Source organism: Dunckerocampus dactyliophorus, chromosome 8 (assembly GCF_027744805.1).
Source record: "Dunckerocampus dactyliophorus isolate RoL2022-P2 chromosome 8, RoL_Ddac_1.1, whole genome shotgun sequence".
Classification (NCBI taxonomy): domain Eukaryota; kingdom Metazoa; phylum Chordata; class Actinopteri; order Syngnathiformes; family Syngnathidae; genus Dunckerocampus; species Dunckerocampus dactyliophorus.
In genome coordinates, this window is record NC_072826.1 from 30,036,383 (window position 1) to 30,047,853 (window position 11,471).

At 41.5% G+C, this 11,471-nt stretch overlaps 1 protein-coding gene across 4 annotated transcripts in view; it reads left to right on the plus strand.

Moving 5' to 3' along the window:
- eefsec (eukaryotic elongation factor, selenocysteine-tRNA-specific) overlaps positions 1-11,052 on the plus strand; it is a 20,568-nt gene extending 9,516 nt beyond the window's left edge. The window contains exons 7-8 of one of the 4 annotated variants that reach the window (XR_008572150.1): positions 1,537-7,656; positions 8,581-8,730. Coding sequence is in view for 2 of the 4 variants with exons in the window: in XM_054783444.1 (XP_054639419.1) it covers positions 1,537-1,693; positions 8,581-8,762 (339 nt within the window). In the remaining 2 variants the exon portion in view is untranslated. Of the gene's footprint in view, positions 1-1,536; positions 7,657-8,580 lie in introns of all 4 variants that reach the window. The other 3 variants (XR_008572151.1, XM_054783444.1, XM_054783443.1) reach the window with 3 other exon arrangements.
- The last annotated feature ends 419 nt before the right edge of the window (positions 11,053-11,471 follow it).

An 11,471-nucleotide genomic window follows, 5' to 3' on the forward strand; every position in this document is an offset into this window, starting at 1 on the left:
TCTTTTTATGAAACGCCAGATGTAATGGGACACACACTTTCCAAAAAGTTCAACTTTTGAGTATTTTCCCAAAGGTCTTTGGGGTCATCAAGATGTTTTCTGTCAAAATTGGGACAACCCTTAATGTTGTTTTTGTTCAGCAGTGGTTTTGGTCTTGGAACTCTGCCATGCAGGCCGTTTTTGCCCAGTGTCTTTCTTATGGTGGAGTCATGAACACTGACCTTAACTGAGGCAAGTGAGGCTTGCAGTTCTTTGGATGTTGTTGTGGGGTCTTTTGTGACCTCTTGGATGAGTCGTCGCTGCGCTCTTGGGGTCATTTTGGTTGGCCGGCCACTCCTGGGAAGGCTTACCACGAGGGGTGTAACGATTCATTCACTACAGCTGCTCCCGAGTATGGAGCCGTGAATAAATGTGTCTCCCGCAACAAGCAAGAGGCCAGCTACGAACGTAACAAGATGAACATCCATAACTGCACACTTGCTGAAGTGGTCGGTATGGCAGAAAAAACAATAAGAAGGTACGAATTGTGCAGTAAGGGATGTGCAAATGCTTAAAATGGAAATTTCCACCCAATTTTGGCTATGTGGAGGCTAGCTATGACTGGAAGTGTGTCTTGTCCTGCCCTCTCCTGTTTTTTTTAATTTTTTTTAACCCATTAAATAAAAAAAAAGAATATTTTATTTATCAATTGGAAAATGAAAGTGTTATGCAAAGATTGATGTGAACTTGACATTTCCCAAATCTCTTATAAAAGTGTTGTAAAGCAGCAGCACATCAAGTTATTTGGGTTTGTTAAAAATATTTTTTTATGCTTTCCGCCGTGCCGACCCTCGTGTCGGGGTCAGGTTGAGGTCGGAGGGTCAAGTGTGCAACAAGTTTCCTGCTGTTTGCACCTCAGAGGTGTTGACTGCTCCAGTCCGCAACTCTCAAGTGAAACAGTGCGTGCGGGAGGTCAGAGTGACGTCATGTGACAGTCGCCGGTTATTTCAAGGCATGCAAAGCACGTTTTTGTGTGTGTGTGTGTGTGTGTGTGTGTGTGTGTCAAGACACATTGTTGGCATTGTGGCCTCATCCAGTCGCTATTCCTATGGTCTGTCAGACGTCTGTAGCCACTGTATGGTTTTTATCAGTGCATCAGTCATGCTTGAGGGACGTGAGGGTCAAATGTTCAAGAGTGAATGAGGGTTAGGCCCCAAAAAAAAAAAAGAGGACGAGCTAGTGGTGGCGGAGGAGGCTCTGAGACAGAGCGGTGCCCTCCTGTTATCAGATTAGTGGCGGGTTAGATGGGCTTAGTGATGGACGATAAGCAAGGAATACAAACAAATATAGCATCAAATGTGCAGGAGGAAGGAGAGACAGCCAGGCGGCGAGGCTGGAAGAATGCACCAGTGGTGGTGGGGTGGATGAGGGCGCAAGACAGAGGGTGAGCTGTTCTCATGGCGGGGACCCATCTCGCTGACATTTCCGCAGCTCTAATGAGGTGAATTCATTCCGCACTCGGCCCGCTCACTTCCTTCCTCGTTCTTTCACGCGCAGGCGACCGACGACTACACCGTGATCGGCCGAAACCTGTTCAAGAAGGAAACCAACCTGCAGGTCTTTGTGGGGCTGAAGGTCACGCTGTCAACGGGCGAAACGGGCGTCATCGAGGGCGGATTTGGACAGAGTGGGAAGTTCAAAATCCGGGTGCAAGGTAAGGGGGCGGGCACCAAGACTAGAACGTCAGTGTCTGCATCAGTTACACGAGGGGTGTAACGGTACGTGTGTTCATGCAGTAATCCCTTGCCACGTCACGCTTCCAATTTCCCAAAAATATATCAATAAATAAATCATTCAGTTTTGTGTTTGAATAGGCCTTACATGAGTCAAAAATATGCATATTTAAGCTAATTTTATGCAAGTCTTTTTTTGTCTTAATGAGGCATTTTCAAGCATAAAAATGTCTAAGTGAAGTAAAATACAAATATAAGGCATTCCAAGTAGTATTGTACACTGGTCACTAGGTGTCAGTGATGTTACTGTAATCTTGGCTGAGACACACAAGCACCAGACTTGATGGGCGGAACATCCGTCCATCCATTTTCTATGGGTATGCTCGGTGAGAGGCGGGTTACACCCTAAACTGGTTGCCAGCCAATGGCAAGGCACATATAGACAAACACTCATTTTCATACCTATGCACAATTTAGAGTGTCAACATGCTAACCACTAGGCCACCGTACGGCACAACAGGCTTTTTTTGCAGCTTTGAGTCATCTCGATTCAACGAGGTTTGGGCATCGCGCGTTGATGTAATCAGGGGCTAACATTGCGATTCCCCCGGGGTCGTGCAAATGTTTTTATTTCGATTCTTAGTTTCGAGGCCCACTTCGTCACCCGGAAGAAATAGCTGCGAGCACCAGCGAAGAAGAAGTGGCTAAAAAGTGTGGCTTAACTTAAAAAAAAAAAAAAAAAAAAGAGCGTTCGGCTCATGCAACACAAAGATATCATGCAACTCAGTGATATCATGTGACAATATCATGCAACACAAGGATATCATGCAACTCAGTGATATCATGTGACAATATCATGCAACACAATAATACCATGTAAGTCAGTGATATCACACAACACAATGATATCATACAACTTGTGATATCATGCAACTCAATGATATTATGTGACACAATAATATCATGTGACAATATCATGCAACGCAATATCATGCAACTCATTGATATCATGTGACAATATCATGCAACACAATGATATCATGCAACTCAGTGATTTGCAACGTAATATCATGCGACACAGTGATATCGTACAACTCAGTGATATCATGCAAGACGATATCATGCACCTTAATGCGACAAGGATATGCAACACTATCATGCAACACAATTATATCATGCAACTCAGTAATATCACACAACAAAATGATATGCAACTCATGATATCATGCAACTCATGATATCATGCAACTCATTGATATCATGCAAGACAATGATATCATGCACCTCAATGCGACAAGGATATGCAACACTATCATGCGACACAATGACATCATGCAACTCAATGATATGATATGCAACATTATTATATGAAACTCAGTGATATCATGCGACACAATGATATCATGCATCTCAGTGATGTAATGCAACACAATAATACCATGCAACACAGTGATATCATGCAAAGGAGGGTGCACCACCAACATGACACATTCATGGTGCAAATATAATAATTTTATCACCCTGCCTCCTAAAAAGCATCGGAATCGAAAGTCGTTGGGAACCGGAATTGTAATCGTTCAAATTCAAACGATGCCCAACCTTTCTCACGACAGGCATAATAATCCCTAACACGGGCTACCAGCACAAATCTTGTTTATGTCTTATTTTCTCTTATTATGTCTACTATATTGGGTAATAGGAGTGTAAAGGTGACTATAGGGGTGTTATTTCATGTCTAGAGGACTCTAATGATGTTAAAAACCGTATTTAGAAGGTCGTAAACAGGTCTTCTATGCTCTAACTATGGACATAGTACATTTATAAATAAGGAGTCCTGCTTTGCGGAAATTCACTTTGGGTCTGGAACCAATTAACCGCCTTAAACGAGGGATTTCTGTGTTCTGATTCTTTAGTGTACTATTTCCACGCTAGTTTTTATGTGTCATTTAAAAAAAATCATTACCGCTGTTGACACAAAAACTAAGTAGTCTTCTGGTTTACATGTTTTCTCCAAACCCTACCCAAAATGAACCAAAGCGTCACGTTAAAACCGATGTACGTACCGAGCGGTGATCGCACCGTACCATTACACCCCTACTTCACACCCAAAACTTTTTTTTGTTTTTTACCCTGATCCGGGGTCAGGGAAGATTGTTGTAAGTATATATATTCAGGATGTGGTAAAGAGCGGCAGGGTTGACGTCTCCAGCCGCATTCCCAGGATTCCTCCGGGGATTGCCTGTGTTCCGGGGGAAGTCTGCTCTCTATTTATTTTACCTTCTGTTGCTCCAAACCCACTGCTCCACACCAGGAGGGGAGAGAAAACAAAAACATATCCAAGTCAGAGCCTCATCCACATCCTCTTCACTGCATCTCTCACACACACACAATTTGGGGAAAGGCGGAGCTGCTTACGAGGTTTCAGGTTAATAGTTGGTTATTTCTTCAATAAAATATGACCATTGTACTTGGTGTTTTATTTCCAGCATAGATAACAATGCGTATTCATGTGGATAATGAATGCTCAACTGTAATGCGCAGGCTACGGGATCACTGCAGGGACACGAGAGACAGCCATGGCTATAAACGCTAGCGAGCTAACTAGTTAGCCTCCAAGTTATTTCCTGTATTTTAAACTTAAGAAAGGATTTAAAACCAAGTGGGGAAGAAGGACATAAAAGCCAAAAACATACCACTTCCACACGGAATGGGAGGAGAACTTTTTTTCCCCCAGTCTATCATGTCGGACGTGCCATGGCTGACTCCATGCCGTGTGACGCTAATCTACTGTCATGTCCCAATAATGCAGTGGCCAAAATACTACATATACTTTTGTCCTTCAATAGCGTTGAGCAAGGAGTGATAATCGAACCGCGATACTGTGAGGGACTGTACTGACAAATCTAGCGACTTTTTCTGGTCTTTGGAGACTCGTATGGCTCTTCTCAACGAGCAGAGGGTGCTCCTATGCGCCTTCCCCCACCTGAAAGCACTCACAGGCGGCTTCGTCTTGAAACAGAAGAAAGTTCATTTAGTATTTTGAAACATTTGTTTCATGTGCTTTTCATGTTGTTGGTTTTTTTTTGCTTGCTTTTTATTTCCAACAGCGTACATAAAAACAACACACACGTGCATGACGGCTAATTATGCAAATTATACGATCTGTAATGGCACGTCATAATCACATACAGAATAATGGAAGGATTGGGGGGGGCACTCAGATCCAGAATTAGGTATTCCTCTTCTGCCGCTTGTTCCGGTGTACGATTGAAGAGCTTGTCCAGTTGCTCTATCCGCCGCAGCATTAAAGATGCTGTAGGTCAATATACTGTCTGATACAGTGGTGCCCCCTTCCTGATTTCTTGTTTTTTTGCAAGTTTGTCACACTTTAGTCAATGACAACACAAGTGAACACAAAATGCAGTTTTTAAATGAAACAAAAAAAGTCCAAACCTACATGGCCCCCAAGAGCGCTCATCCAAGAGGTCACAAAAGACCCCACGACAACATCCAAAGAACTGCAGGCCTCACTTGCCTCAGTTAAGGTCAGTGTTCATGACTCCACCATAAGAAAGACTAAGTGGTGGTAGTGTGATGGTCTGCTTCAGGACCTGGAAGACTTGCTGTGATCAATGGAAGCATGAATTGTGCTGAAGGAGAATGTTGGTGACCTCAAGCTGAAAGCAACTTGGGTTCTGCAGCAGGACAATGATCCAAAACACACCAGCAAGTCCACCTCTGAATGGCTGTTTCATTTCAAACGTGCATTTTGTGTTGAGTTGTGTTGTCATGGAGTAATGTTTACATTTGTTTGACGATCCCTAACATTTAAGTGTGACAAACATGCAACAAACTAAGAAATCAGGAAAGGGGCAAACACTTTTTCACACCAGTGTATATGCTTTGTGTTGTAGGTGACAAAGGAAATTTGGGTAATATCTAATAATAAATCCTATCAAGAGTCCATTGATTGTATTTTTGAATTGGCTGCTCCATGTTGGATAGTAATAATCCTAATAACACTGCTATGTTAAGTGATGTGTCACTTCCAGGCAGGATGTCTCCACAGTGTAGTGAATGAAACCCAAACTATGTTGGAGCGTGTGCATGCTGGCGTAGCCACAACTAGCAGAGATATCAAGCCGGCGTAACGAGCCTGACGTTGGCATAACGATAACGGCAGGAATGCTGGCGCCGTGATGCATGAGGCCAGACAGACAGCGTGTCAAGCAATAAAAGCAGAACATTGCCTACCTTCCGTGTCCTAAACCGCCAGCAACATTAGTAGCTGCTTTCAGTGGCGGACACACACACACAGAAATGTGACTCAACTCGCACAACGTTTCTCCTGGAGTTGAGGTCAGAGCCGACAGACAGGAGGGTACGTGTCAGGGTTGGTCATTTGACTACATTTTCATCCATTAAGCCAGTTGCTGTTTGATGGAAACAACAATCCAGCGGAACCTCGGTTAGCGTCATGAATGTGTTCCAGATGGTCCGACTCAAACCGAATCCATTTTTCCAACCATGCGGTGCGCAATGTGATGTAAACAAAGCTGGAGGTAATGTCGGAATGTGCGTCTGTGCGTGTCAGATTGGCATGAATAAACCAATCAAGTGACAAACGTCACAGTGAGGACGGACGGCAGGCTGATGGCCGTCTTCATGTTCAAGATACTACAACAACCAGGAACATCCCCAATGCTAACGATGACTTAGTATGTCTTATTATTGCTTATCTTGTCTGCTATATTGCGTAATAGGAGTGTAAATGTGACTATAGGGGTGTTAGTTCCTGTCCAGAGGGCTCTAATAATGAAAAATGAATTCTTCAGGTGCACTCTGTAGCCCGGAAATTACGTCAGTTTGCTGTCTAGAGCAGTGGTCCTCAACCCCGCACAGTAAGAAAACATCATTTCCATTATTTCATATTTTTTATGTTTTATTTTGAAAAGTGGCCGGATTCTCTCTGTTACATCCGTCTCACTTGACGCATGTCCGTGGTGCATGTGCTAACTTTATCTCATGCCGCACAGATAGACTACTACTGTATTTTTACCATTTTTCTTTCACCTCATATTTGGTGTGAAATGCTGATACTATGTGGGAATGCATCAAGGTAAGATTTGATGACTTATTGAGTGCTAATGTGCACATTTGTCTCAAGTTAATTCATGCTAGCACACTTCCTCTTACCACACACGTCAAACAGCCATGTAATCATCTCTCTGGAAACACTTGGCTGGAACTTGAACTGGTGGATGGTGGGTCAGCATTCATTTTGTGCTTTTAGTTTGATGTTATTCATGTCTTAGTTTTACACAATACATCATAAATAAGATAAATTAGATCGCTATAATGTACGAGGTTACGCGTTGTGGAAACATTTTAAAGCATGCACACACATAGTTTAGTTCCAAACGTGAAAATACTTCATGGTAGGGCTGGGTGATATGTCCATATTTTTAAAGGTCGATATTTCTTCTAAGCACGATATCGTTGATATCCACAAAGACTGGATTTGATGCGGAGGTCTCATGTTTCAATGGTGCCGCCCGAGTGGCAGCTAGTTACAGCAGCTCCGTATTTTCAACATCGTTTTTCGTGTTTAATTGTGCTTTATTCGTACGTCCTTATTGTTTTTCAGCCATACTGCCCCCTTCAGCAAGTGTGCAGCTATGGATGTTCATCTTGTTATGTTTGTAGCTTGCCTCTTGCTTGTTGCGGGAGACGCATTCATTCACGGCGCCGTTGTTTACACTCGGGAGCAGCTTTGAGCCACACACCACTTTGCTACGGCGAGCGACCGGAGATCCCCGCGGCGATACAGAGGAGAGAGGCTGCATAGCGGGAGTGAAGCAGCGATAGCGGAAAAGACGGCATCGAGCGTGTTTAGCGTCTGTCATCATGGCTAACGTGATGGAAGAGCTAACGGCGCTAACCCGTGAGTGCAGCCTGATTCAGACTGAAGATTATATATTATTTTTTCTGTATTTATTTCAAAAAGAGAATGGATTGTTTTATTTCAGCAGCTAGTTTTCTCTAAGATTTAAAAAAATGTTTATAAAAGAACTTTGCGCGCATATTTGGCTTTGACTTTGTCTAAACTCACTTTGTGGTAAAAATATCGGGATGTGTATTGTACAGTATATCGGGATATGAGTTTTGTTGATGGTGCTATATTTGTAAATGAATTGTTATTTTGATGTTTTTGGTGTTGTTTATGTTGGTATAGTTGTTTAGATATGTGAGCTGTCACAAAAGCAAAAAAATATTTGTGTCAAAGTGAAAGTTATGCTTGAAATGTATCTTTTCACAAAAAGCTGCTTTTCTGTCTTTTTTAGTCAGGAACTGATATTTTCCTGAAACTTACCTATGTTGTACTGCTGATTACTAAAGAATGCAAAAAGGTAGAAACACACTTTTTTTTCCTGGTGAAAGACAAGAGTCTAATGTTTCTTTTGGTAGGTTCCATGTTTATATAGCAACACAACACAATATTCTGTGTGCCTTGAAAACACAGTCAAAATGCTCTAAAATGGACGCTACTGAAGGGGTTGTATTTTGGAAAATGGCTGCGATTGAAAGAGTTCTTAAATGCAATATGTCCGTACAGCATCAAAAGCCTGTTTATGACCTTATTAAAACACTTTTTAACATTATTAGAGCCCTCTAGACACGAACTAACACCCCCAGAGTCAACTTTACGCTCCTATTAATTAATATAGTAGACATTTATTAATGTGGTCTTAATGTGTCTTACTTTGCGGACATTCTAGTAATTGAATTCCAACCCACCTCCCATTTTCCGGGATATGGGTTCACGGGTTTTTCCGTACACTAGCATGACTGTGGATCTTCTCCACAGAGGGTCTTCGCCCGGACACCAAGCAGCTGCTGTCCTCGTCTTCCAAGAAAAAAGGGAAGGCGGGCGGCAAAGACGGAGCCACGATCGAAGAGGAGCCCAAAGCGGACGCGCATCACGTCAACATTCACTTGAATTTCAAGCGCTACGTCTTTGACCCCCACAAGAAGATGGTCCAGTTGTGACCCACGACGGACGCGGAGACTCGTTTCCCTCGGAGAACCACTGCCGGCTCAAATGAAATGATATCAAATGATGCCAGCGCGGCTACGGAAGGGAAAACCAGTTGAATTTGAGATGAACTCCATTTACTTTCTCAGCATAATCGCAAAAATCTGATTTGCAAATCATTGACTGTTTGCACACACATCTGATAACATGCATTATAAAAACAATCATGCTCTTATCTCTTTCTTCCTCTGCCACGACGCTTAAAGGTCACTTTTGTAATGATTGAATGAGTCATGCACTCATGTTCTTCCTAATTTTTATAGATTTTTTTTACATCATTTCTTGTACGGAAGGTTTTGACCCTGAAAGTTAATTATGTCACGAATAAAAGAACTCCTTTCTGAAGCTCCATTTGCCGCTTTATTATTTTAGCATCAGTGCTGTTACGAGTGTAATTGCCAGGCTACAAAATAAGATGATTTAATTAGCAGAAAAAATGCATTTACCAAAACAGAAACTCCTAATAGACGTCACGCTGACTCGAGGCATACACTCCTGATCAGTAAGACCCGCTGAACAATGTGACGAATGTACATTTGGACTGTTGGATCTTCGAGTACAGCTTCAAAATGCACAAACAATTTATTGCAAAGAAGCATTCAAGTGAAATAGGCTGTAGTGGGAATTTGTGTAAATCCATCCCCAAATGTTCTCCATTGGGTTCAGATGAGGGGAACACGCAGGATGGTCCAAAAGAGTGATCTTATTCCTCTTTGTGAAGTGCAGCGTTGTCCTGTTGAAAAAGCCACACAGACGAGGGCCGTCAGTCATGAGGGACGTCCCCTGCGACATCTCCACGTAGCCGGCTGCCGTTGGACGCCCCTGCGCGACCTGAAGCTCCATTGTTCCGTTGAAGGATCATGATGGTGGGAAACATCTCAGGAGGGATCTCCTTGTCATGCCAGTAACGTTGGAAGCCATCAGGACCGTCAAGGGAAGCTGAACGTCCTTTTTCACTTGAATGCTTCTTTGCAATAAATAGCTTTTTTGTCTCACTCCCATTTCTTCTTTTTGCATTTTGAAGCTCTACTTAGAACCTCCTTAAGCTCCAACAGTGCAAAATGTACATTCTTGACATTTTTCACCTGCTCTTAACATTTGGATGAGGAGCGTAAAAAGGTCCTATTTTTTTCTAAAGAAAAAGCGCGACTGGGTGGGTTGTGCAAATGTATCCCAGTATCCCATTTTTCATTTTATGAATGACGTTGCTGCAAAGTGTCGCGAAAGGCAACCGAAGCAGACGTCTGTGAAGCGGCAGCGTGGAGGCCCTCGCCGTGCAGTGGATGATGTCAGCAAGCCGCCTGTGAACGCCTGCGCTGCTTCTATCTCGGCAGGAATCTGAGGAAATTGGAGAGAGCGGGAGGAGCGGGAGCAAGAGGGGACACTGGAAGGTTTGTTCCCCTGAGTGACAGTCCTTTTAGTCTTATCTCCTCTCCTTCCTCTTATAGAAAAGCAGGCGGGGAGGAGAGAGGAAAACAAATTCTCTTGTCTTACGCCTCCACGTTTTGCTTTCATTCGTCATCCTGGAGTCTTTTTTTTCCTTTTATTGGACCGATCCAACGCATCAATTTCAGCTTTTTCCAAATATTATTTACATTGCACACTTCAACTCTGAGACCTTGCACCCCCACAGGCTTGGCCCTGCCATCACCTTCAACCTCCTAAGCAAGGTCATTTTGGTCTTCATTATTTACATTTTTCATCTAAATTATTGGTTATTTTCATTCTGCACCTAAATTGTATTTTTCATTCAACACCATTTTTTTTCTATTTCTATTTATTCTGCACCAAAAATCTTCAATTTGTTACTTTCAATCTACGTACACCAAATGTGTTCTGTTTATCTTTTTCATTCTGCACCAATTATTTTCATTGTACACCTATTTTTTACATTTTCACTGTACAGTATTTTTGTACTATTTTCATTCTGCCACAAAATTCTATTTATTTTCATTCAGCTCCAGTTTTCTTTTGTTTATTCTCATTCTGCACCAAAGTTCTATTTATTCTACACCGATGTTTTTCTATTTGTTGTCATTCTACATCCAAGTTTTATTTATTTTGAGGCTACACCAAAATTTTTAATTTTTGTTCTACACCAATTTTTGTATTTATTGTTTTCATTCCACTCCAACAGTTTTGTATTTATTCTTTTCATTCTGCACGAAATTTCTTCTATTTATTTTCACTCTGCAAAAATGTGATTTATTATTTACATTCTACGGCATTTTTTTCTATGTATTGTTGTCATTCTACACACCAATTTTTAAAAATTATTGTCATTCTTCACTGATTTTTTAAAATTTAATATTTTCATTCAACACCAAAATTCTTCAATTTTTTTCATTCAACATTATTTTTTTCAATTTGTTCTTTTCATTGTACGCTAATGTTCTTCATTTATTTTCCTTCTACACGTACATTTTAGTTATTGAAATTCTACACCAACATATTTGTATTTATTTTTATTCTACACAATGTTTTAAAATGTATAATTTTTAATTTTCATTCTGTAATTTTTTCATTTTCATTCCACACCAAAATCTTTCTATTTCTTATTTTCAGTCTGACCAAAATGTTTGCATTTTCATTCTGGGACAAAAAAAAAAAAATCAAAATTTTTACATTTATTTTCATTCCACACCACAATTCTCCTATTTATT